General features: G+C 44.8%; 2 protein-coding genes across 3 annotated transcripts in view; one reads left to right on the top strand and one right to left on the bottom strand.

Moving 5' to 3' along the window:
• The window catches only part of acad11 (acyl-CoA dehydrogenase family, member 11), a 172,370-nt gene that overhangs the window by 54,424 nt on the left and 89,990 nt on the right, over window positions 1-27,956 (top strand). The gene's annotated exons all lie outside the window — the stretch shown is intronic.
• LOC137338280 (atypical chemokine receptor 4-like) lies at window positions 138-27,940 on the bottom strand. 2 transcript variants are annotated; one of them, XM_068001803.1, is made up of 2 exons: window positions 27,488-27,940; window positions 138-2,295 (listed from the first exon to the last, which is right to left on the bottom strand). In XM_068001803.1, the coding sequence occupies exon 2, from the start codon at window positions 2,288-2,290 to the stop codon at window positions 1,208-1,210; it is 1,083 nt and encodes a 360-aa protein (XP_067857904.1). In that variant the 5' UTR covers window positions 2,291-2,295; window positions 27,488-27,940; the 3' UTR covers window positions 138-1,207. The 2 variants fall into 2 exon arrangements, with proteins under 2 accessions (XP_067857904.1, XP_067857905.1); XM_068001804.1 differs by lacking the exon at window positions 27,488-27,940 and adding an exon at window positions 12,223-12,348.

The raw sequence follows: 27,956 nt of genomic DNA on the forward strand, positions 1-27,956 counted from the left end.
CAGCAAGAAACAACTCTCCCAGGAGTGGAGTGGACATAAATATTGAAACCATTTGTAAAGAAGTTGTACCCTCATGAAGAAAGTTACATTGCATTTTAATTTAAAACAAACGCTCTTCAAATTGTATTTAATGAAAACGACTACATGCTTAAATATCTTTAATTTTGTATTTTAGCATAGTTTGACCATTTTTGTTAATACATAAGAAATCCAGAAACATCACAGATAATATTGATGTACTAAACGTCTTATTAGATTAGGCCACATTAGCTAGATTATAATCAATAACTTTAAAAAAGAATAAGTATATGTGAACTATTACAGAAACAGAATGCATTTGTATAAATTGTAGAAAACTCTTCTATATAATGCACAGGTTAGTGTTTGTTAAGTTGTTACAAGTATCATTTTGTGTTTTGGAGGGAATCCTTACATACAAGACATTGTTCGAGTACTGATCTGCCACCTTGTGTGTCGGACAGGGATTTTACACTGTTCACATCCACGTGATTCCGCTCAGAGAGGAGGGTGAACTTTAGGGAAAATGTTTAAGTAGTCAACAGACCTGAACTGAATTGGATTTCCTCGTGTAACGTGGCATTAAATCACATTGGATTAATTCAAGGAAGAGTTGATAAAAGGAAAAAACAAAAGGAGGGCTGAGGAAGATGAATAAAAAGGAAAAGAAATGAGTGCGCTCATGGGAGAAAGTGGAAGGAGATACTGAGAATGGAAACATTAAGGAAATAAGAAGAGCAAAGAAATGGGAAACAGTTGGAAAAAACCCAAAGTTCCAGTGTCAGTGGAAGGGCACCTCATTAGCAGGGGTCAGGTGGCACAAATGCCCGGCTGTGGGGGTTGCCCAGGACCCCCCAGGGCCAACCCTAACAATGGTCTGGTTGAGCCACATATGCCCTTATGGAGGCGAGTATACCTCCACTCACTCAGGCTGCCATAGATATGCCAGATCCGACTTTGAGCAGGAGTAGCAACAACTCCTGGCTGCCGCTTGCCTTGTACGAGGTGGACAGAAAGTTTTGTCCTTTTTATAAAGGCATTGAGGAAACTTCCGGAAATGGCGGAGACGTGGCACAACTGGGTCTCCGCCATTTCCCTGGGGGGATCCATTGGTCTGCTGGAGTTACCGTGGGAGACCGGTGGAATCACAGGGGAATTTCGTGGCCAAAACCTTGACGCTGTTGCATAGCTAGATGGTGAAGCTGCTGGTATGTTCTGATTGAGATCGAGAATTGAAGGAGTACTCGAGAGTGATTGGCCTGTTTTGATGCCTGCGGCGGTAGCTGTACTCCTTGACTGCTTTCAGAATGTAGCTTTTGAACGAAGCTCCCATAAAGGCATACAGGATTGGGTTGAGGCAGCTGTGGAATAAAGCGATGCTCTCTGTGACCTGCATGGCGATGTCGATCCTTTTGCTGTTTTCGCAGTCGTTTATGAGCGTGTGAATCACATCGAGCAAGCGACAGAATTTGACGATGTTGTACGGCAGTTGAGTCAGGAAGAAGACCCCCACTACTGCTAGGAGCACCCTGAATGCCCCGTGTTTCTTTGCATTCGGGATCTTATACACAGCCTTGCCCACGGCGGAATAACAGTACAGCATGACCAGGGATGGGATTACAAACGCCAGAAGGATTTCAAAGACCTGGACCGTCGCCTTGGCTGACCTGGCCATGTGTGAGGGGAAGAGGGGGATGCATAAAGCCCTGATTTCTGTTTCGTGTACTGAAGTGAAAATGAAATCAGGGATACTCAGCAGTATGGCTGCCAGCCAGATGCACAAGCACACAATCTTGCCTTTGTTTCCTATGGTAGGTGGACTTGTTGCCTTGGAGATGGCGACGTATCGGTCAACACTGATGCAGGCTAAAAAGAGCATACTGGCACTGAAATTCATGACAAACAAAGCGGAGCAGATTTTGCACATGGCTACCCCTAATATCCATCCGTGAACTGCGTAGACCGCCCAGAAGGGAAGAGTGACCAGAAGCAGCAAGTCAGCGATGGCCACATTCATGATATACAAGTCTGTCTTTGATTTAATCCTTTTGTAATAGGCGTAAATGGCCACAACCAGGGAATTCCCAGCAAGCCCAATTATTAGCGTGACTACATAGAATGGTGGCAAGAAATATTTTGCAAACTCTCTGACATCATCTTTCTCACAGATATAGTGATAATCATCATAATTAATGCTGGAATTTCTGTAGTCGTTGTAAGACCCATTGTCAAAGTAATTCTGGTAGTCGTCATAAATTTCCTCATCTGCCATGACACCTTCAAAGAACAAGAGCAAAAATGTTATCCAGATAATACATTTGAAAAACATCTAAGTGTTAAAGAAAGGAGTTGCATTTATCTGCCATCATATCAAACATTCAGGACCTCCCAAGGCACATCCTAACCAATGGATCACTTTTGAAGTGTAATCACTGTTGTTCTAAAGCAAAAGCAATAGCCAATTTGCACATAATGAGATCCCACAAATAATAATTGAGATGAATAACCCGATAATCTGTTTTTGTTGGGTGTTATTGAGAGAAGAATATTGGCCAGGACAACAGGAGGACGCCCTTCCCTTCTTTAAATAGTTGACGGGATCTTTTCAGTTCACGTCAACAGGCAGATGGGGGTCTCGTTTTTTTTTTATTCATTCATGGGATGTGGGCGTCACTGGCAAGGCCAGCATTTATTGCCCATCCCTAGATCTCACATCTCATTCGCAAAACACAGCACCTCTGACAATGCAGCACTCCCTCAGTCGAACTAAAATATGTATAGTTAAATCATGATCTGATTTTCATTATCAGTGATATGAACTGGTCTAGAAATTCATTGGGAAATAAACAGCGGAAGGACTGAGAAGGAGGGTGAGTTAAAGGGGTTGAATTCAATGTCAAATCAGCCACAGAAAGAGAAATAAAGAGAGGGAAAGAAAGATTGGATAAAGAGAGAGAAAAATTTGACATTTTGAAAATTTCTCCGAAAAATTCAAAACCTGAAACAATGAGACATTTAGGCCAATTTTTGGGCGCCCGAGGGGCACGGGGAATGATCCCTGCGCCTGAAGACTGAAGTCATGGTTTGTGAGAAAGTGATCCCTAGGCCTCATTGTAATAATCGCGGTGAGTTGTTGGTGCCTGACACGCCTCCAGAGGCAGCCTGCCAGCCGCCCCGGGACCAGGTTAGGCTGTCTGCCTCGCTGGTAGTGGCCCTCCAATAGGTCCGGGGAAAGAGGTGGGGGCGGGGTGGTGCCGGGGGAGAGGGAGCGGAGAACGGGAGGGAGGCCAGCATAGGCCGGAAGCGGCCCTCTAGAGTGCTGCGGAGGCTGGAGGACCATCCCTGATGCTACTGGCTCCACATGAAGAAATAACAAAAAAATAAGAACTTACCGCTGGTTTGGCCACAGCAAGTGCTGGGAAAACCTGCTCCGCTCGGCGCTGCCCAGTTTCTGAAAGGTGTCCTCAAACACCCCTCAGACCCCTCATTAACGTTGGCAAAGGGCCTAATGCCTGCTCAAGGCAGCCACCTGGGACGCCGGGATATTGCCCAAGGCCAACATGGTGTCGGACTTATTTCCGACATCTTTGGGACGCAGGACTTAGCCCCGCAAAATTGATCCCTTTTTGCCCCCATTTTCCGGCCAATTTCTCCCCCACTGTGCCCAGCGATCGTGGAAGGCTTCCAGCTGGGTGAGGAAGCCTTATTGACTCTGACTTAGATATTGTTCAATTGCTGTGTTGGAGCAAGCCAAACTGTTTGATCTCTGCTGTGGAATGACATGCTGTCCAATTTAATTGTACCCAAATTCTGTTGAAGAAGAAGGGGGGCATTTATCTTTTTAGCTATCTATTTCGTAGTAATTAGCCTGTTGGCTAAGAATATAAAAAAAATAAAGTTCCTAGAAATACTGTCTACCTTACCTGGTGGAACAGAACCCAAGGGGGAACCCCAAACAATCTGAATACAGTAAAACTGAATATTATGGTGTGTGTGTGCAGTGTATAAGCCATCGCTTGGTGGATTTTTAAAAATTGTAATTGTTCTCAATTGCACTATAAAAGGTGACATTTTAAACTTTCTAGCTTCACATGTTTCTACTCCCATTTGACTAATTTCCATGAGCTTTTACAGAAAATTGCAAACTGTGGAGAATATTGGAAAGGGAATGATAAATCAAGAGCTCTGCCTGACGTGACCTCTGATGCTACCCAGTTAGTCCCTTATCTCGGGATATCCCCCACATATTAAGAACCTAGGCCTAGTTTGGATACATGTATCGTATGGCGATGGTTATCCAACTACTGAAGTATCAGTTTTATGAATGAGTAGCAAGCTTTAAAAATGATTTTATGCAAATAGCGCAGTGATGGGTCTCACACCAGTGCACACACTCCCCAAATATTTAGCGATTTGCTGTGGTGATACAGAACCATGGCAATAAGGCTATTGTGAAATCCCCCTTTCTATCCCCGTTCCCTCACGCACCACTCACTTTATTTTATAGAGATAGGGCATTAATATTTAGCCTGATCACAGATGTTCATTTAAGGAGCTTCTTCCATTATTTTCTGCTTCAAATGCAAGAATGAAGAGACTTGTCACATTCTATCTGAAGTCTGCTTCAGGGAGAAGGCAATTTATTTGCATCTAGCTGATGCGTTCGTTGATGAATGGCTCATTTGAAGGTAGAAAGGCTGCTACTGAATATTCAAATGAAGGAGCTCCTGTGAGATCACAGAGGTGCAGCACTGCTGGTGAATACTAATTGCGTTATGAAATAGCTAAATTATATCTTTGTGTTTTTGATTTTTCTCTCACATTCTTGGGTGAAGTGATACTGAAACCTCTCAAGTAAATGTGAACTAATGAACCCTAGTAGAGGAAGAGCTTATGCCATTGAATTCAAAATAGTTCTCTTAATGACTCTAGTGTTCCCAGCTTCCTCCGGAAGATTACAGGACTAAACCCAGACAGGAAGGATTTCACCCTTGACGTGCATGCATTTTACTTGTTTCCTCACTCATCATTCACCTTGCGTTGAAAACTGAGGATGTTTGCTGCCTCCTTTATATTCTATTGGTTCCATGATACAACCTGGTTTCCTTGCTATTGAACTGTCCTGATTTATACTGCGGAATAAATTTGGTAACAATGGAGCAGCTACACCTGCAAATGTGACTTTAAAGCAATGTGCAAGTGCAAGTTTTGCATGCGTGCAGTTAGTACAAAGGCATGTTTGCAACTTTGTCAGTCTGGCTTCTATCAGTGAAGATGCCACTGGAATGCTTGGTATTGAGCAGAGTCTGAATTCTGGCAGGCTTACCGTTAGATTTTCGGGCGCGGAACCCGGAAGCAAAGTTGGCGGGTTGGAATGTACGATCGCGACCTAATTGAATGATTACAATTTTACTTCTGGGTATCCTGCGTGACAGCCAGCCAGAGTGACAGTCTGTCTGCCTGCCTGTCAGGTGGGAAAGCAGCTGGGGTGCGGATGCCAGGGGGGGTGGCACTGGGGACATCGGAGGAGGGCTGGAGACATCAGGAAGGTCGGAGCGTGGGTGGGGGGAGGGGGTTGGCCATCGGTTGTGGGGGTTGGGGGGGTCTCGGACATCAGGGGTCGGCCGATCGCGAGGGTCCGATCGCGGTAGGTAAGCTTGTTGGGCCTGGAGGAAACACTCCTGCTCCTCCTGGCCCACAAGCAGTTCAATAAAGGCATTTACCTGATGAACCGGCCCTTCTGTCCTCCTTTTATCTGGAGAGAGTCACGAACCCGGGAAAGCTGTCCTGGAGGTGTTACATTCAAAGCTTAGTTAAATTCAACTAAAAAAACGGCACTTAACATCTCTTAACGATGTTAAATGCTCCACTAAATACCCACCCACTGGCACTAATTAGGAACGCGACCTCGGCCAGTGCGTTCCTCGCATGCATCCAAATGCGCCCATGTTAACCCTGGATGTAGGCGCGTTGGAGCCAGGTTGCGGTCGCTACCCAAAAAACTACAATTTTCGCCTCCCACCCGACTCCAACCCACCTGTTTTTGGGGGTTAAAGTTCCCCTCCTGTAGTCTGGTTTGGACGTCACTCAATTGTGCTGTGATCATGAGATGAATCCTCCTGATGGCATTACGCCCATTGGTGGCGCAAGGCAAGAAGAGGTGGCAAAAAAAGTCTTATTTTTCTCCCTTCTGCTTGTAATGTGGTGGGGTAATTGTGTCATTGGAGCTTGGCTGACTTGTGCGTGCACTTTTTAGGAGGTGGACGTGTGAGAAAGTAGTAAGAATTTGAAATACGACGACTTCTAGCTGATGCTCATTGGAAAGAAAGAAATACTTGTAATTATTAATACTTAATCACATTGTCAAATCATCTCAAAATGCTTCAAGGCAAATTAATTTTGTTGTCCAGTGACAGCAAATGTGGCAGCCATTCTCGACCAGTAATGTCCCTTAATAAACATTGAGATGAGTAATTGGTTAAACTTGTCAGTAGTATTTATTAAGGGAGGACACTAGAGAAACTCCCTGCTGTTCTTTGAGCAGCGATGTTGGATCTTGAATGTCAACCTAAACAGCCAAATGGTTAGTTTGTCCAAAGGATAACTCACAGGGCTAGAAATTGGGCCATATAGTGCCCGTTGTTTCGACATCTTGGTATAGGCATTAGAGCATGTGCATGCCGGCAGCATGTAAAGTAGGGAGAAAATGTGTACAATCAGTGCGCAAAGCTGTTTTAAAGTGATAAGTTCCAAAATGGTGTTTAACGCTCCACTCAACGTGCGGTCTTAACCACGCTCACCTGAATATGTCTTAGAGTGCCTGGAGGACCCCCCACCACCTCCCCCCACCAGGGCTATTTAAAGGGACCATGCAGGTGTTGCAGGTTAGTTGCTGGATTATTGCTTCTGGTTGCTGGTGGAATAGGAAGTATTTTTTGAAGCTCCCCATACTTACTGAGAGTTGCTAGAGTACATTTGAGAGTGGTTTGGCAGGTACTGTCTTACGGTTCGGAAAGTTACAACAGTGGTTGAACAAAATTCTTGGCAATCAGGGGTGGTCTGCTAGGGCTCCTGCTGGGCATTGAACACGACTGGGAGCATGCAGAGAGGCCACGCATAGCAGGTCAATCTGGGAGGAGAGGGAGGACGAGGAGCAGCAGGGCACTGAGCAGGAGGCCATACCCAATGAGGGCCTTCAGGGACCAATTCTACAGCTCAACATGAGCGAAGAGCAGTGCATCAGATGGCTGAGGTTCACCAAGGAGGGCGTGACAGAGATCTGTCAACTGATGCAGCCACAACTACAACCTCAGAGCAGGGCAAGGACAAGTCTGTGGCTGTGAAGGTAACCGTGGCACTGAACTTCTACAGCTCATTTCAGGCCTCTGCTGGAGACATGTGTAACATCTTACAGTATGCAGTGCACTGCTGCATAAGGGAGGTCACAGACGCACTGTATGAGATGAGGAACTGATTCATCACGTTCCCTCTTGATAGAGACAAGCAGAACGAGCGAGCACGGGGGTTCACTCGCATTACAGGCTTCCCCATGGTGCAGGGTGCCATTGACTGCACGCACATTGCCTTGCGTGCTCCGCATATCAACACGGCCGTCTTCATCAACCGAAAGGGCTTCCACTCCCTGAACATGCAGCTGGTGTGCGACCACATGCATCAAATCTTGGGTCGATGCCCACTACCCTGGGAGCAGTCATGACGCTTTCGTCATGCGGCAGTCGAACGTGCCAGATATCTTACACCCAGCTCGGTAAGTCAAAGGCTGGCTACTGGATGACAAGGGCTATCCCCTCGGGCTCATGACTGTGGTGCGGCATGCACGCACACGTGCACAGCAGACCTATAATGAGTGCCATGCGGCCACACACAACTTCGTGGAGTACACCATAGGCCTCCTGAAGCAACACTTTCATTGCCTGGACTGTTCTGGAGGAGCCCTCCAGTACTCAGCTGAGCAGGTGGGAAGATTCGTGGTGGTATGCTGCATGCTGCACAACCTCGCTATCATGAGGGACCAGCCCTGCCACCGATGATCGGACAAGACCCTGAGCCTGAGGAGGTGGAGGGGGAGGAGCCAGAGGAGGAAGTGGAGGAAGACGCAAGGGGGCAACAAGGAACACACGCATTGTCTGCAAGAGCAGTGCGTGCTCACCTGATCTGTGCCCGGTATCAATAACATGAATGACTTCTCCCAACTCACCAACAGCCCTACACTCCCCAACTGTCTGCTCCCACATGACCATCAAATCTCCTCTCTCTGATTACACATTGCTTTCCCCCTTAGCTCATCGCACAAATAAAAACCACCACCTAATGCAAATTCAAACTCACATTTATCAATTAACAAATTAAATTATGTATACAAAAGGGGACTATTCACCCTTGTGCATTGCCTTAGTGCCTTTTGTTCGTGAGCCTTTAGCTATCCTAGTGCTTCTACGAGGTACATCCCCCGTGGCTGGAGCATGGGTGATGGGAGGCTGCTGGAACTTCAATGGAGGAGAGTCCAGATGGCCTTAGAGGACGACCTCGAGCAGCTCTGAGCTGCCAAGTGCAGCATTGCGTATCGGTGGGCAGTGTTTGTTGGTGAGTGGGTGACGGGGGGAGTCATACGTGGAGCAGTGGTGCAGTTGGTCGGATGTGCCACTTGACACTTGCATTCACTCACCTTGGCCACTTGTGTCAAATCGTTGAACGTCTTTCGGCATTGCACCCACCCTGGCATTGACTTCCTGGGCGACAGCCTCCCAATGCCTGCGGAGCTGGAGTCTGGAGGATCTTCTGCCACCCTGTGGGTACAGGTTGGCCTCCTTTTGTCCACCCCTTCCACCAGGGCCTCCAATGCATCCTCTGAGAAGCGTGGGGCGCGCTCTCGTACCGGTCCCATGATCCTTCATGCTATCTTTCCCTCCCCCCACTGGACTGTCCACCTGCCCTTTTAAATGTGCACCTGCACCTTTTAAGAGGTTCAGGCTGCCTGTGACGTGTGCTGGCCACGTCCCATTTTGGGCTTCCTGATTCTCCGTGCAGCCTTTCAGCTGGCTGCACGGAGAAATCATTCTAATTAACAGGCAGCACGAAGTTCATGTACTGCCTGCGCGGGAAGCACAGGGCGCGGGTTAATCGCAGATCGCGGTACATGCGCCCAGTTAGTGGCCTTGTCCGACTTAACCCCACAATGTTTTTGACCCAGAGGTCAGTGCTCAACCATTCTGGTCCAGGTCCCTTGACTAAAATCCCTTCTTTTCAATGTGATTTTAATAACTTTGGCTTTAATAAGAACTAACACCAAATAAATTTATCAAAATTACAAAATCCTATTGCGATAACGGTTTTGTCAAATGGATTTGTTGTGTTGTTGTAATTAGTTTCTCAGTAGTAAATCTGGTTCTAATAAAGCGCACAAAACCAGTTTTGTAATACGTTGTGGCTTTAAAAAGGCACATTCACCACTTGGAAGTCAGCACTTTGCAATATCTTGCAAAATTTGTTTTGACTTTTTTTTGGTGTGTTTTACAGATGTAAGTGCAAGGCTTTTACAAATTGCTTTGGATATTGGCCCTGTCAGATTGAGGAGGTTAAAGGTTGACTGGTGAAGTGTCTTAAAACATCCTTAACAGAATTGATGTGGAGATGCCGGTGATGGACTGGGGTTGACAATTGTAAACAATTTTACAACACCAAGTTATAGTCCAGCAATTTATAGTCCAACAGTTCCACATTCACCTGAGGAAGGAGGAAGCCTCCGAAAGCTTGTGGATTTTAAAATAAAATTTGTTGGACTATAACTTGGTGTTGTAAAATTGTTTACAATTAACAGAATTGAATATGGAGTGATGCAATGGATATAGGGATAGAAAGTCCAGTTTCAGTTATGATTGGAGGGAACTATTTCCATTCCTTTTATGGCCATAACAAGGCACCAATTGTTTAACTCTCAACAGTTGCCTCATTTTCTTCCTGGACTAAAGGGCAAATGTTTACTCAGCGACAGTAGTTAATGCAGGCAGGAAGAGTACAAGAACACAGTCTGAGAGTTCACAGGGCTGCTGAATGAGGGCACAACAGAAGGGCCCTGGAGCACTACATTCTGCTCCCGGTATAAATGAGCAGCATTCCGCTGTTAGGGAATTGAACCAGTGAACAGGAGAGCCAAATCGCCAGTTAAAACACTCTGGGGGGAGAAAGTTGGATAGGGCCTACTATTCGGCGCGGGTAGCGCGATCTGCTATTACCCCGCACCCGATGACCCCTGCGCAGGCAGGATGAGATTTTCGTGAGGCCTGAGGACTTACCTTCAAGCAGCATTCCGAATCAGCTTTGACATGAGGATTCCATGCAATTTGCACTTTCCACCAGGAGGGGGAACCCCAATCTCATAAAGGCAGGCTGTCTCTTAAAAATGTCTTAAAGGAAGCTGGTACCTGTTATTTGCTGAAAATAACAATCTGCTGTCTGAACGGAGATCAGACGTCACACATGCAAAACACAGATGCAGCTTCCATCCCTATGTTTACAAACTGATGGGTTATGTTAAAACATTGAATAAAGGTTACGCACTACTAAATCCCACATCCTCCAATTTGCACGCCGTCCCTCAACAATCTGCTGATCTGAGTTGGTACCAGGCCTGTGAGAGTGCGTGCACCAAGGTTCTCTGCTGATGCACTAGAGTTCTTGATGCAAGAGGTGGACAGAAGGAGGGACATCCTATATCCGCATGGGGGGGGAGGGGCAAAAGGCCCTCCAGACATAAACCTAAAAGGCAGTGGGAGGCAGCGGGGGGACGAAGTCAATGCCAGGCGCACAGCATCATGAACATGGATGCAGTGCAGGAAGAAATTCAATGCTTTGACATGAGTGGTCAAGGTGAGTGAGGTCAACTGTCAAGTGGCATCTCCTACCAACTGCACCACTAGCCGCATCCACTGCTCCACAAACTACACCCCCATCACCCACATATCAACAAGCACTTTCAATCAGTACTCAACTCTTCCGATCAGATGCTTTCTCTCACCCTTACATATTACCACTGTTGCAAGCTGCCCACCCACAACTCACAGGCTACATACAATGGCAGCTATTCAACCATGACAGGCACATCAACCAGCAAGTGATTAGGAAGGCAAATGGAATGTTGTCATTTATTGCAAGGGGAATGGAATATAAAAGTAGAGATGTTTTGCTACAGTTGTACAGGGCATTGGTGAGACCAGATCTAGAATACTGTGTGCAGTTTTGGTCTCCTTATTTAAGAAGGGACATAATTGCTTTGGAGGCGGTTCAGAGAAGGTTCACTCGACTGATTCCTGGGATGAGGGGGTTATCTTAAGGTTGGACAAGTTGGGCCTGTATACACTGGAGTTTAGAAGAATGAGAGGTGATCTTATTGAGACATATAAGATCCTGAGGGTCCTAGAAGGGGTAGATGCTGAGAGGATGTTTCCCCTTGTGGGGGAGACTAGAACTAGGGGCCACAGTTTAAAAATAAGGGGTCTCCCATTTAAGACGGAGATGAGGAGAATTTTTTTTCCATCAGAGGGTCGTGAGTCTGTGGAACTCCCTTCCCCAGAGAGTGGTGGAGGCAGGGTCATTGAATATTTTTAAGGCTGAGTTAGATAGATTCCTGATTAACAAGGGAGTCAAAGGTTATAGTAGGTAGATGGGAAAGTAGGGTTGAGGTCACAATCAGATCAGCCATGATCTTATCAAATGGCAGAGCAGGCTCGAGTGGCTGAATGACCTACTCCTGCTCTTAATTCGTACGTTCGTATGTACACTCGTCCCGCTTTCTCGCAGGTGTAGGTGGCTCATATCAAGAGGCAGCAAGTGGCAGTGGCATTTAGCCCCTCGAGCCTGTTCTGTCATTCAATGAGATCATGGTGGACCTGTGACCTAACTCCATATACCTGCCGTAGCCCCATATCCCTTAATTCCCTGGTTCACAAAAATCTATCAATCTCAGATTTAGAATTCACAATTGAGCTAGCATTAACTGCCGTTTGCAGAAGAGCGTTCCAAACTTCTCCCACCCTTTGCGTATAGAAGCATTTCCTAAATTTACCCCTGCACGTCCTGGCTCTAAATGTTAGGCTATGTCCCTTAGTCCTAGTATTCAAGTGTAGGAGACCTCCAAAAACAGTTACAAATGTCTGGGCAGCCAGAAGCAATAATCCAGCCACTAACCCGTAAATCCTGGGTGGTCCCATTAAGTAGCACTGGTTGAGGTCCTCCAGGCACTCTAAGACACGTTCAGATGGTCGGGGTTAAGACTATGCGTTGAGTTGAGCGTCCCAAAATGGTGTCTATTATTTCAAATCAGCGTTGCACACTGATTGTATCCATTTTCTCCCGACTTTACATGATTCCAGCGTTCGGTTTTGCGCCTGCGCTAACTCCTATATGAAGATGACGTCCGGCACACGTCACACAGGAAAACGTGCGTGCGCAGCCAAAGCGCCATCTTGGACATTCGGGAGGTCGCGTAGTGCCGAAACAATGGGCGCTACATGGCCCAATTTAGCGCCCTCTGTAACAGCAAGTACACATGGTTTGTTATTTTGTTGCTTTGAAATGGTGTTACGTCTTCTCTGATGTCATTATGTGCTTCCCTCGGTTAATCTATCTGATTGTATAATATAGAAACCTACTGACTCACTTTTATTCCTCTTTTCCAATTTTCCTTTTCCCTCTCTCCATCTTCACAAAAGTCCTTATGTTAGCGTACTCCTTGACGGGTGCCAGGTACCCATGTGGCCATTCTTCAAATGTGAGCCTAGACAGTGAGAATCAGCAGACTAATCTACCATGGAGGGCATCACAGTAGGCCCTGATTCTGTTTTCACCCAACATCCACACTTACACACTTTCCAGCAGGAGTCACTAGAGTCCAGGTTTCTTGCGGCCAGTTGTAAGACACCTGATACTTATTTGGCAAAGATTGAACTTGGGATCTTCCTGGTTCTTTATGGCTGAATTCTACACTGGACAGTGCCTGAACTTTTCTATATAGTTTATTATTTCTATTAAAAGCATATTGGGAGCCAAATGGTTAAGCAATTTACTCAACTGGGTTCTGGACAGTTAGATGATACTTATAACTCACAGTTCCCCAAAGTGCACTCTCAAATTATTAAGACCCTCTTTCAACTCCCTCAATGGTGCAGTGGGTAAATGCATCTGGCAGTGTTGTACTGAATCACCATGGATGCTACAATTGGGCTTATTATCCCTGGGATAAGGAGGGGGAGAAATAAGCCAGTGTTTGCATTCCTGAAAGCTATGTACTGATCACTGCCCACACTTGCTGTCCTGATTAATACATGAAGAATGGCCACTTGGGTAAAATATTGGAAGGTTACATCAATACTGTGGCCCAGCTTGAGTCAGCACTTTTAGGAGAGGAAGGGAGAATTTATTGTGAATTCAGTTTTCCCCTTTGCCTGAAATGGTAACATAAGAACATAAGAAATAGGAGCAGGAGTAGGCCAATCGGCCCCTCGAGCCTGCTCCGCCATTCAATAAGATCATGGCTGATCTGATCCTAACCTCAAATCTAAAATGTAAAACTGCACGAATCTTTGCAAGACGGAGTAGATACTTGTGTTACAGATACCTGTGTGCAAACCAGAAAAGTAGCTGGTGAGAAATGGTGTCGAAATGTCTCTCTATTTTTGCATAGGAAAGATAACACAGTGTAGTCACTGCAGTTAAATGTAAGAATCAGTTGATTCTGTGGTACAATTTATCGAGTAACCTATTCCTTTTAACAAAAACTCAAAAGTATCGTGTAGGAGTTAATGGGAACCCACTCTCAATGAAGGTTATATCACAACATTTGAGAACTTTGATGTAACAAAGCAGTTCTAAATATTTACGGTTCACAGTGTCAGGCTGCAGTGCAAAATATAATCAACATAAAAATTAAATCTTCAATGAAACTAGTGAAACTTTTGATTGCTGCTTCTTTGATCAGGGCCTATTCACTCGACTGCTCACAGAAGTAACTTATTTTCTTTGAAGAATTCTTATTGCCTATCAGAGCTATCCAGACAGTGCGAGGAGCTGGTGAGTTGGCTAAGGATTATGACGTAGTGGAACCAGTGAAGCATTGCTTGGATAGCAGATAATTTGTCTTTTGAAATCAATTCTTTATAAAATTCTACATGATAAAATCCACCACAGACATTTTTTCCAGTCCCGGCCTTGGAAGTCAAGTGTTTGTGTGGCTTCGGTGCGGGATGTGTCGTTTGAAGTCTGGTCTTGTGTAAACTCAACTGGCCCGATTTTAACCTTGCCGGCTCGACAGGAACGGGGCAGTTGGGTGGTGATTAAAGCGGCGGTCGGGCACTTCCCGCTGCGTTCACGGCATGTTCTTGCCTGCTGCCACTTTAACTGCTGGATTTTTAGCAGCGTTGGGGGCGCTCGCGCAGGCAAGCGGGGGCCTCATTAATATTTAAATGTCATGGTCTTATGGCACAATTAGGACGCAATCTTTACTCCAAGTGGCGCACAGTGTCAAACCCACCAGTTAATCCTGGCAGCAAGCAGGAGCTCGACCAGAAGGGGCCCAGCAATGTCAGTGTATCCAATTTTTTTACAGTTTCCTTGTGAAAGCAGGAGTGCTTCTCTGGGCCCCACGAGGAATCCTTGGGCCTCCTCTGCCCCCCCCCCCCCCCCCCGCCCCCCTCTCCTCGATTGCAATCGACTTCGGACCTCCCCTCACCCCTTTAGCTTATCCCAGGGACCATTCCCTTGGGTCCTGGGCAACGGCCTCCTGTTGCCCAAAATCCAACTCCTGCCCGCCACCCACTACCAGAATATATTAAAATGTTTTGAAGATTTCCTAAACCTTGTAGACCAATTTTATAATATGTGCCTGAACAAACTGGCAGCCTGCAGCCTACACTTTGTGGGTCTGAGAGAATAAAGGAAGTCTGCAGTTGGGATTTTAATAACCTCTCACCAAAAAATGTTGACTATTCAGACCTCTTAGCCACCATACAACAAAATGGTATGTACTTAATCCTTCCTCTGCAGAGCCGTTTAAGATGAGAATTTTGACATAATTTGAAAAGAACCACAGCATGTCTCTGATAGAGATGGGTCCCTGCTTAATTTAACAAATTGGGTTAAAAATTGTTGCCAAAACAAAATCATTTGTTTCCAGTCACAGCATGTTCCATTACTGTCTGCTTTTGGAAACTCTTCTGCAACACTGCTTGACTCCCAAAAAATCATGACATAGGAATTCATATCTGTCTCTCGGCACACCCACTATTAGTTATTAATGTGGTTTGGAGTAAATGGAAAGCAATAGCTCTCTTAGTTTTCAGAAGGAATTTTAAAAGGATACTTATATCAGATTTAGTGGAATCACATTCATATCTGATGCCCATACTCCTGATTTCACAGAAAATAATCAGTTTAATCTTAAGGTTTTCCTGGGCAGATTGTCAGATGAAACACATTTGCAACCTTCCCTCTCCCCCCCCCCCCCCCCCCACCCCTCCTCCTCGTCCCAATTTCTCCTGTCTCTTATAGCAAGATTACATCCCTACTCAGCAGTTCCCCACCCCCTCTTACCCTGGCTGTTGTAGAAATATGCAGTTTGGAGGGAAAAAAAAGAGTAAAGAAGTAAGCATTTAATGACCTGGCTCTCAACTTGGTTTGGATCTGAGCTTGTCCTTGGCCAACCTGGAGAAAAGGGCAGAGTTATTGAATTTGACATATTCAACAGTCCAGAATTTACTGGAAAGTTCTGTCTGGTGGGGCACGCTGCTATTTGGACTTCTCAGCTCCCTGTTCATATTGATCTATATTTACACCGTAATTTGCAGGACTATCAGTCCATCTACAGCGCAGCGACGTTGCTGGTGAATCAGGGACCTCGTGGATGGTGCAGCCAATAGCTTACCCCGCTGACCAGTGTGTTACTGAGCCAGACACACCAGGAAGGCCCCGGGTTTGATCTTTGGTCAGTGTTGAGTTAGATTATCTCAGCTTGTGAGGATTTTTTTTTTCAAAAAATATACTTTATTCATAAAATTTGCAGCAATACATACAATACAGTTGTCATATCACATTCCAAACGTACACAATACAGATTTTCTACACTTAGCCTTAGCACGCTGGTAAAAGGAGGGGACGAGTCAGCCAAGGGAGCTCCTGATCACTATCCAATGAACCCCACCCACTGGAGACCAATTATGAAACCAAAATGTAAGCTTTGTTTTTTAGTGGAAATCTTAGAATTAAGCGAAGTTTTCACTTTACAATTTTTTTTAACAAAGGAAATGCAATTTGACACTGTTCATATGTGGTTCTGACTCCATGAGTAGGTTAGTTTGCACTTGTCCAGTCGAAAGACTAGTTTGTCTCCTTTTGCCTTTTTCCCATGAAGGCACTGACTTTTGCTGAGGCGCTTCCATTGCATTTGCAGCTTCCATCACCTCACTCAAGGCAATACTTCACATGTGACCCTAGAGAGTGAGTGTTGAAAGGCTATTCAGCTGTGAGGAGAATCACAGTTGAGCCTCCTGAAACTGTCCTCGGGATCAGAAGGAGAAGCAATGGATGCATTTTCCCCTCCTTAGTTGGAGGATTCTGACACCAACTGTAGGCGCCCGACCACCACACAGCACAAACCAGGGGTCAACCGGCGTCTTTCTAGTCTCTGTGGTTCAGTTCTACACTGTACAGTGCACTTACCAACTGAGCCAATGCACAACGCCAGACTAATTTTCCTATCTAGACAGAACAAGTTTTTTCTTGGTTAGGTATTATTTAAAAAGGAACTAAATCACATAGCATGGAATCCCCTTAGCAGTGCTAAAACTTGGAAATAAAAATGACTTATTCATTCTCATTATTTCAAGCTGCATTTAGTATTCAAGTGGGGAAAACACTCCAATAGGAATTTGTCTCTTTAGAAGTTTGTCACTAAGCTAGCCTTAACATTCAGTCTTACAGCTTCCACCTCCACATTTCTGTAGTAATATGGCACAATTAATTTGAATGCGGAGGTTGAACAAATGGGGATGAGTTGCATTATCCTCTGTAGGTACAGTGGTCCTCATTCTTTGACTGTAATTCAGCCTCCAGGTACAAAGCTTAGCCCCTTCCTGCTGCTTGCTTCTCTCTGCCTGGCCTTCGAGATTCCTGTTTTTGTAAGTGTTTAACTTACTCGTTTTCACTCTGTCTTGCTGCTGCTGACTCTTTTTGAAAAGGAAAGAGGTACAGTCCTGCAAAATGGCTGTAATCTGGGGTTAAGGTAGGAAGCATAGGGGAGAAATTGGTTTCGGTCCATTTTTGGACGTTCGATATGTGCGGCAGAATCCGGAGACTCGAGGCTCGTCTCAAATTGGGCCTCGGGAATCATCGCCGTAATTCCGCTGAGCTGCGGACACCAATTGGGCGTCCAGAGGCAGCGTGCCTGTGTCCTCCAGACAAATTTGGGTTGTTGCGACGTCGGCAGCAGCTATCAGATAGGTCCTGGGGGGGCGGCGGGGAGGGGTGGACTGCGGGCCAGCAGCGGCCCGTACTGTTTGTGTGTAACCAGGAGGCTCTGTTTTGTTGGCATTCTCCAGCTGCAGAAGAACCCGAGAAACTGAGCGGAGCATGCCCTGTGCATGTTCTGCTCAGTGCTGCTGGATTTCAGAGCGAGGGGCCTAACGCCTATTTAAGGTGGCTGCCACGTATGTCTAAATGTTGATCCAAGATGGCATTGGACGTACTTCTGCCGCCATTTGGGCGCGGGACATAGCCCAGCAAAATTAGTGCTTTTTGTCCCCGTTTTGCGCCCAAAAATCGGTTGCAACAGGATCCAATTTTGCCCCCCATGTATCCAGTATTGCTCTATATGGCACAAATACTTAAATGGAAAGTGTCCTACTGTTTCCCTGCCCCTCATGCCATAGTACATTCCTTTATAGAGCACACAACACAAACATGTTTTCTTCCGTGCCAGAACTTCTCACTCCCAACCCCAGCTGGTTTACAAGAACTGGGAGTGATGATTCCTAGAAACTCAGATAAGCCCTAAAGGGTTGCAATGCTGTGCACTTTCATAATGCTTTCCATCAATAATTAGTGCAAGCCAAGCCTAACATTGTGTGTTTTTCATAGCTGCAGATTAAGTATTTTTCATACTATCTCGATGTCCTGTTGCTAGCACGTAGCATGCTTATGAGTAATTTTTTTAAACCAGCGAGCTCATTGAGCTGTTTTGGCCTCATCAGCATAGAACCAAGAAAAACAAACTCCACCCCATTCGGCTGCTCCAGTGTTTTAAATGCTATGCTTGCTTGATCCAGAAATGATTCCACCACTTGTATTGCATTAATGAATCCAGATAGAGCACGCAGGTTATGGAGATGCCTGTGAGTGTTGAAAATAGTTTATACACTAGAGTGTGAATAAGAGCCTACAATTCTGGAATTTTAAAATGACATGTGAATGTTGCTAACTGGGCATGTCTGTGTTAGAAAGCTCTACATTCATTCCAGGTCCCTGTAAAGATAAGTCTTTCAGTTAGTATTGTAAAATCAACGGTGCCGGCTTGTGAAATCGTACCACAGAAATCAATGTGATTTAAAACCTGGTGGAAAAGTCAAAACCTCACTTTGGAGTTGCCGTTACAGTTAGAACCCTGTTAATCTCATTGGTTTATAAACTACACCCCCTATACTTAGACAGTGTAAAGACATGCAGGAAAGTGGATTCTTGAACACCAAGTTTAATGTTAGTTAGTTGAGTTGGGTAATATTTTCAAAGAAAGAAAGAACTTGCAATTAAGTACTTTTGAAGTGTAGTACTTTTGTAGTCACTGTTGGAATGTAGGAAATGCTGCGGCCAATTTGGGCACAGCAAAGTCCAACAAACAACAATGAGATAACGACCAGATAATCTTTTCAGTGATATCGGTTGGGGGACAAATATTGACCAGGACACCGGAGAGAGCTCCCTGTTCTCCTTCGAATAGTGTCATGGAATCTTTTACGTTGAGAGGGCAGCTAGGGCTTGGTTTAAAGTCTCATTCAAAAGATGGCACCTCTGACAGTGCAGCACTCCCTCAGTACTGCACTGCAGTGAAGCCTAGATTTTGTGCTCAAATGGGACTTGAACCCACAACATTCTGACTCTGAGGTGTATGAGTAATTTGAGACATGACGTGGTAAATGTAGCATACTTGGGAGGAAAAAGGTGACTTTGGGCCTATGGTTCCCAACGCTCTTCACTGCTGGGGTTATCCTCGTGTTATTTCTGGGTTTGTTGCAAACTAATTGATAGCGTTTGATTGCTCTGATTAGTCAACAGCTCATTATCATTGTATCATGCGACTAACGGGATGGTAGAAGCTGAACTAGATGGATCTTGGTCTTTCTTCGTCTAGTAGTTCCTATGTTCCTATGTGAGAGTTCTCCCACTGAGTCACAGTTGACACTTTGGCCGGGATTATAACCCATCCTCGCCCAGCGAGAACGGTGTGCGGGAGGGGTTAAAATTTGAAATGCTCCCCGCCAGCCCTGCAAGGAGTTGTTAGGCCTCCCCAGTGCCCCCCTCCCCAATTGAGCTGGAACACCCCCCTCAATCCCTGATCGCCTCCAGACCTCCCCTCAGCTGCGGCTTCCTGCCTCCAAATCCCCGCTTTCACCTGCCAGCCAGGCAGTAAACCTGGCCGGGTGTCGGGCGGGACTCCAGGAACTTTTATTTAAATGAGGCCCTGCCATCAAGATCATCAGGGTCTCCACGTCCCCCAATTCTCCGGGTGAGCCACCGGCTTTGGGGCTCGCGCGCACCGTTCCCGATACCCCTCCCCCCCCTTTTAAAATGGGGGTCTTTGAAGCTATCTAGAACGCAGCCCAGGGCCTCCTGATGACTCAGAGGGTAAAATACACTGCATGGTGTGGTACTGTGCCATACAGACTAGGTTTGTCCCACATGTGATCTGTGCTGGGTTAGCCCATCTCATCCAGGGTAGCAGTGGAATAGGGGAGGGGAGGGATACAATTGGTCTCAGTATGAACCAGGGAGGGGAAAAATCAACCAAGGATCACGCTCCTGATCACTAACTAGCGACCCCTGCGGGACGTGTGTGCATATGGATGTCGGGTGAGAAAGAATTGGACTGGACTGTGACAATCGAACTGCCTGGTGTCATTTACTATGTGGATTCACAATGGCCACTTGGGTGAGGTACCAGAGGGCTGCCTGTGGAGCTGTACTTCAGCAAAAGACTTCAGAAGTGGCTTCAGAAGAAGAATGAAATCTGAATTTCTTTTTTAACGTCAATCTCTTTGATTTATTGTTTTTCTACACTGGCCCCTGAGGTTCGTTGGAAGGAGATTTTTATTTATAGCCCTGAAAAAACATGATAAATTTCAAGAGAAATTTTATAGAAGCCACCTGTCGCTAATTCAACAACACCAACAACTTGCATTTATATAGCGCCTTTAACATAGTAAAACGTCCCAAGGCGCTTCACAGGAGCGATTATCAAACAAAATTTGACACTGAGCCACATAAGGAGATATTAGGACGGGTGCCAAAAGCTTGGTCAAAGTGATAGGTTTTAAGGACCATCTTAAAGGAGGAGAGGGGGGTAGATTTCCAGAGCTTAGGGCCTAGGCAGCTGAAGGCACGGACGCCAATGGCGGAGCGATTAAAATTGGGGATGAGCAAGAGGCCAGAATTGGAGGAGCGCAGAGATCTCGGAGGGTTGTAGGGCTGGAGGAGGTTACAGAGATAGAGAGGGGCGAGGCCATGGGGATTTGAAAACAAGAATGTATCTTATAGATCGGTTTGTATCAAACAGAATATGTTAAGCATTTGTGCTGGCCCAAAATTTCTGGAAGTATAAAGCAGCCGCTCAATCCTCAGCAAATTTGGTGACACCACTTGCCTTTGGCACTTGTCTGGATCGTCACTTCCACAAAAATATTCTTCAGGTTGGAAGGTTTGAATGTTTAACATTTTTCTTTAGACTATGAGCACAGATCACGTGATCTTTACTGCAGACAACTAAACCCATTCCCAACATCTTTTAGTTTCTGGAACAATAAGGTAATTTGTGGCACAAAATTCTTTAGCCAAATTTGGTAATTTATTTTCTCTATAAAATAAAAGAAAAGGGTAGGTCCCCCTTTCACAATCCACCCAGGCAACAATCTAATTTAAACAAAATTCTGTCAACCATAGACACAGATTTTTATCAAGCTCAAATTGTTCTTGACTTGGCTGGCATACTGCTCTGATATTCTTGATAACAAAGTAGGAATACAAGAAATCTTAGAATAGGAAAAGGCCATTTGTTCCATCGGAGTGTTCCATCAAGTAGACTCTGTAATTTGCACTGTTATGGGCTCCACTCAACTAACCTTTCGTGAGCGGTAAATAACCACAACTAGAACTTCCATGAAGAAGAGTTCTGAAATTAATCCTTAAGGGATTTGAGTGAAAACTCTAGGGATATCAGTTTAACATTTGAATCTACATTACCTGCTCCTGACTGAATACATTTCATATGAGTATCACATGGTACCAACAGAAGTAGAACCACATTGAGGAAATTCTGGTTACCAAATGTGTTTTATGATCATCCCAACCTACTGTATTTTCTTTCTTTGCTAATTTCTCATTTCTGGGGTTCGATCCTCTGGTACTTTTCAAAAGCAGCCATTATTCATGTGAGAGTCTTGACATTGAATGTCAGCTGGCTATTTGACCATGGATAATATCGCAGCCGAGCTTAACCTCATCCTCATCTGACACCCACATGCGTGTAACTCACTGCACTAGATAAGCTTGCTGAGTCATTAGGGGAGTCCAGCATATTGTATTTAACAATTCTTCAGTTCACAACATCAGTACTTGGAAAGGCAAAGATCTATGAAGTAACAAGCAGTGTAATATCTGTAGTCCATGTAATATAGGGATACATTCTCTTCAATGTATCCTTATTACCAATTCAATAAAGAAAAAACTTGCATTTATATAGCACCTTTCTCAACCTCAGGACATCCCAAAGCGCTTCACAGCCAATGAAGTACTTTTTGAAGTGTAATCACTGTTGTAATGCAGGAAACGCGGCAACCAATTTGCGCACAGCAAGGTCCCAAAAACAGCAATGAGATAAATGATCAGATCATCTGTTTAGTGATGTTGGTTGAGGGATAAATATTGACCAGGACACCGGACAAAACCCCCTACTCTTCCTCGAATAGTGCCATGGGATCTTTTACATCCCACCTGAGAGGGCAGATTGAAAATATACCCCAAGCTATCTGAATTAACAGATCCTTTCAGTCTTTGTTTCCTGTCAGATACAGATTTGCTGCTGATGATATATACACATTAAAAACAGTAATGAAGAAGGAATTCTTAACAAACATTTCACTGCCTTGGGACTGGACAAAACATAAAGCATTTCTCAATGCTGACTCCAGCTTGAAACTGAGTGTAAACAAAACTCTGCTGAAAGAGCAGCTGATTTCTTGATAGAATCAGCTCACTGTTACCCTGTGGGATAAAAGTTAAGAAGGGTTTTGATAGAGTGAAAAAGGAAAGACTATTTCCTCTGTTTCGAGAGTCAGGGACAAGGGATCATTAGTTCAAAATTGTCACAATGAGAATGAGGAGAGAGGTTAGGAGAAATTTCTTTAAACAGAGGGTCGTTGGAGCATGGCATGCTCTGCCACAGGAAGTAGTTGAGGCAGAAACCACTGCATTTTTTAATGGAAGATTGGATAAATATTTGAAGCTATGGGGACAGAGAGTGGCACAGTTTTGGCTGTAGTAAAGATGGACTGAATGGGCTTCTCCTGTGTCGTAAACTTCTATGCTCTAAATGTAGATTAACATGAGGAGAAGAAAATATAGAGAAACAGGCCATTTGACCAAAACTACAGGCCCCTTGGGTGTTCTTTCCTCATATTTCTCACATAAAACCACAAACTATTTCAGGAGTGCAATTGCACAGATGCTGACTGCTTTCAGGTACCTCAATCAAGTGGCCATTGTGATCCTAGATAGTTAGGCCTGGATTTTCCTCCACTATCCCCCTCCCCAAGTCGGTACCCTGCCAGACCCCTGCTGAAGAGGATCATCCATCCCCACCCCCGGTGTGGAAAATATAGACTAAATTGATTATGATAGGGAAAGGTTTCCTATAGCTCACCATTTAAAAAAACCGCTCCTCCAGAACAGCAAATGTTGGATCATAAAATCAATTATATCTATGGGCAGCTAAACTTTTCTTAAAACCCGTACTTCATACTGTCTCCTCCCTGTCTTCTGTTTACAACCATGACATGTCTTGCCCAATCCCCGCCATGCCTCTAACCCAACATTCCTTTTGTGTATACTCGCGTGCACATTTTGGCTGCCCAGCCTCATTTCTTCTATCTCCCTTTATCTTTTTCAGCCTCTCTCAGGCCGTTCACTTTTTTCTCCTTCTTCTTGCTGTCCCTCAGCCCTACCACCTTTCATTTTTTCCCCTCAGGTTCTCTGCACCCCCCTCACCCCCATCCCTACCCCAACCCATAACTGTTCACCCGTCTTCCTTCTCTCCTGTTGCTGTTCCAGACTTTAATTCCCTTTGAACAAGCCCACTGTTACCCTCTACGTCTCTCTTGACATTCTCCAATGGGCCCGCTAGGTCCCGTTCTGCTCACCTCATTCACCACTGCCCCCTGCTGAGTGATCTACAATCATCGCACTCTCTGAATTTCTCTCCAGAACATTGGCTCACTTGCGAACAAGGCCCTTCCCTTTCATGACCTTATTGTGGCGGATCGTATTGACATCCTGGCTTTGATTGAAACTTGGCTCATGAGTGGCAACACCGTGCTCCTTTCTAAAGCCTCCCTTCCTTTCTATACCTTCCACTACTTGCCTTGGCAAAACTACTGTGGTGGCGATATGGCCCTTATCACCAAGTCACACCTTGGTCTCTCCCCCTACTCCCCTGGCACCTTCTCCTGGGATGGCAGGATTGTCGTATGAGGAGAGATTGGGTCGACTCGACCTGTATTCACTTGAGTTTAGAAGAATGAGAGGGGATCTCATTGAAACATATAAAATTCTGACAGGGCTAAACAGACTGGATGCAGGGAGGATGTTTCCCCTGGCTGGGGGGGGTCCAGAACGAGGGGTCACAGTCTCAGGATATGGGGTAGGACATTTAGGACTGAGATGAGGAGAAATTTCTTCACTCAGAGCGTGGTGAACCTGTGGAATTCTCTACCACAGAAGGCTGTGGAGGCCAATTCACTAAATATATTTAAGAAAGAGCCTGATAGATTTCTAGGCACAAAAGGCATCAAGGGGTATGGGGAGAGAGCGGGAATATGGTATTGAGATAGAGGATCAGCCATGATCATATTGAATGGCGGAACAGGCTTGAAGGGCTGAATGCCTACTCCTGCTCCTATTTTCTACGTTTCCTCCTTCGAGGACCTTATCCTGGTCCACATCTCTTGCATCTCCTTTAAAATCCTTGTGGTCTATCGCCTATCCTAAGTCCCACCCTGAGTTTCTCCCTGAGATATCCTCCCTCAGTCTCTGCACTGAGCGACTCCTCATCCTCGGTGATTTCAATTTCCATCTCAGCTCCCCTTGCTTCGCTCCTCTGAATTCACTCCTCTCTTATCGTCCTTAAACCTCTCTCTCCATATAAACTATCCTACCCATGCACAGAGTCACCTTATTGACCTCACTATCTCTCTGCGGCCTCAATCACCAACAAGGCCATCTCTGGCCACTTCCCACTATCCTTTGCCACCCACATCCACATACCCTTTTTTAAACCCCACTTCCTTCTGGAAAAACTCTGCCCTGTCACTTACAATTGCACTCTCAAACTCCCAGCCACCTAGCCTTTGGCCCTCCCACAGCATTGAAATGGCATTTGGTCCTGGTATAAACTCCGTACCCTTGCTGACTCAATCTCCCTCCTTGGCCACTGCCTCAGGTTGAATCAGATTGTTTGCAAACTCAGCGTCCTCAATGACCCCGAGCTGAACTTCTGACCCCATATCCTCTGCCTCACAAAGACTGCCTACTTCCATCCCCGCCACATCACCTGCCTCTGCTCCTACTATAGCCCATCTTCTTCTGAAAGCTTTATCCATGCCCTTGTCACCACCAGACCTGGTTATTTCAAGGCTTGCCTAGTCGTTGTCCCAGCCTTTACCCTCTGTAAACTTCAGCTCATCCAGAACTCTGCTGCTTGTTTGCTATATACCACTCTAAGTCCCGCTTGCCCATCACTCCTGTCCTTGCTAATTTACATTGGCTCCCGTCTGCAATGGCTCAAATTTTAATAATCACATCCTTATGTTTCAATCCCTCCATAGCCTTGTCCCTCCCTATCTCTGTAACTTTCACCAGCCCTATATACCCCCTCCACCACCAAAACCTTTGCTCCTTCGATTCTGGCCCTTGTGCATCCTCCCCTCCCTTCATCCACCATTGTTGGCCATGCCTTCAGCTGCATAGGCTCCACACTCTTGAATTCTCTCTCTAACTACTTGTTCTTTCCACTTCTCCTCCTTTAAGATCCTCCTTAAACCCCACCTCTTTGGCAAAATTTTTTTTCACCCCTCCCAATGTCTCCTTTCCCTTGGTTTTCTACTTTTTCCCCCTTGTGAAGCAACTTGGGATGTTTTTCTATGTTAAAAGTGCCGTACAAGTGTAAGATGTTGCTGGTGCTATGTTAAAGGTGCTATATAACTGCAAGGTAGTGTTGTTAGTGATGAGTTGAAGTTATACAGTACAATTTGTTTGCTGTTATCTGTGTCCTAAAGTGATGCATTTTTCATACCACAATTTTGCAATTTACATCAGTGAGAATAATGTAGCACATCCTCTGAGCTGTAAAAGACATCACATTAGCCCATAAGCACCAAATCTGGTGTTTAAACATTTTCTGTTTGTTTGTGATGTTTGGTATCTTGAAGTAAAATGTGAACAAAAAAATTGGGAGATATTGGATATGATATTTATCTGACTAGCTGAGTTAACCAAATGTAATATGACCGTTTTTCTCATGTTTTATTCAGTCAGGATGTTACTGTCACTCTTCAGGATTTTTTGGAGCATTTTTCAAAGGATTTGCAAAAGAGTTACGTTTAAATGTTGCGGTTTTAAAACAATGTATTCACACAAATTTTTTATAAAAACCCACTAAGACGAAAGGTGGTTAAAATGCTAATGAGCTGGGCATTAAAGTGGTTTCCTCAAAGACCGAAAACAATAAGAAATTCATTAACTTGTCTCAGTAGTCGATAAATACCTCACACCCATTGTGTTGGAGAATCACTGGTCCCGAGTGCCTTACATGGTTTGTCAGGCATCGGCACTCTGCTCTGTGAGCGTGGGAAGGTAAAATAGGGACAGAAACGCACACTAATAGCCAGGTGTTCAAACGTCAAGCTGTCAGGGCAGGCTTTCTCGCAGATCCAGAAGGTTAGGATGAAGGACTGTAGTTAGAAGTTATTTTGTGTAAATCAAACAAGACGGCATGCTGGTATGGGGAAGCGTAGCGTATTCATTATTTTGTACTGTTAAACAGAGACATATTGTATTATATGAGTCTGATCATAATGTATTTTCATTTGCTGTCAGAAATAAAATATGATGTGGAGATGCCAGTGATGGACTGGGGTGGACAAATGTACGGAGTCGTACAACACCAGGTTATAGTCCAACAGCTTTATTTGAAATCACAAGCTTTCAGAGCTTTCCTCCTTCGTCACCTGATGAAGGAGCAAAGCTCCGAAAGCTTGTGATTTCAAATAAAGCTGTTGGACTATAACCTGGTGTTGTACGACTCCGTACAGAAACAAAATAGCTTAATATTTCATTCTGACCTGATTCACTAAATGTAAACAATCCATTTACTGAAAGATTGGAGAAGCACATATGAGGGCACGTACGAAAGACACGATATCCAGTTTGTATGTCAACATCCCCTAGGCTTTGCGAGTAAATATATAAGTAAACATTGGGTAGTGTGAGTCAACTCCGGAACATAAAGGAATTTGGAGCAAATGACAGCATTGAATCCAAGAAAGTATTTACGACAGACCCAAATTAATAACAAGCACCCACTGGATGTATATCATATATACTGCCTGCCACGTATTCCTCTGTATACTTAAGTCATGTATTAATTTAAGCATGCAGGAAATTACCTATTTTTCACTTAAGTAGCAATACTCACAATTTTCCTGAAAGCTATTTTTTGCCTTTTTTAATGTAAAGTCGAGGTATACAACAAGCACTCAGATCAGAAGAATTGCAATAACAGTGAAAATTCAATTGAGGTGAAAAATCCTATTTCACACACTAACTAAGCTTTGGCTGCATCCAAAGATTTTTAATTGTGAGTAGTTTTGTCTTCTCCTGATGTCCTTTAAAGCAGAAATAATATATAAGGAGAGGGACTTACCAGGTAGTATTTTCTTTTGCTTTTTTTCAAGTATGAAGCTTTTTCCTGAAAGTGTCAGACAACTGTTCTTCAGACAGTGTGATAGATAGATTTGAGACTGAGTCCTGAAATTCAGCTGTGCTGCTATGCCTTATCACAAATTGCACGGGAAACATGTCATTCCATAGGGCGGTCCAGAAAATGTTTTAAAACACCCATAAATGATCTAGCAGCCAACTAGATAATGTGGTTTGCAGAAGCTGTGTACGGAGCAGATTTTGTCAGTCTTTCTTACAAAAGAGTGTGTCCCTTGGAATATTTTGTAATCCTTTGTTGTTGACATATTTCCCCAGTTGATGTTGGATTTGATGATAAAAGGAGCTTGTTTTCGTTTTGACTACAGCTCTTGTTCCCACGATTTAGCCTCTTGTTTTTGGGCTTGGTGAGCCTGATTTAAATCCTTTTGAGTCCTAAAATTCCGAGAAATGCT

The sequence above is a fragment of the Heptranchias perlo genome, chromosome 2 (assembly GCF_035084215.1).
Source record: "Heptranchias perlo isolate sHepPer1 chromosome 2, sHepPer1.hap1, whole genome shotgun sequence".
NCBI classification, from domain to species: Eukaryota; Metazoa; Chordata; class Chondrichthyes; order Hexanchiformes; family Hexanchidae; genus Heptranchias; species Heptranchias perlo.

Excerpts from the sequence above, each read along its gene's own strand:
- LOC137338280 (XM_068001803.1), bottom strand. The coding sequence starts at position 2,290 with ATGGCAGATGAGGAAATTTATGACGACTACCAGAATTACTTTGACAAT.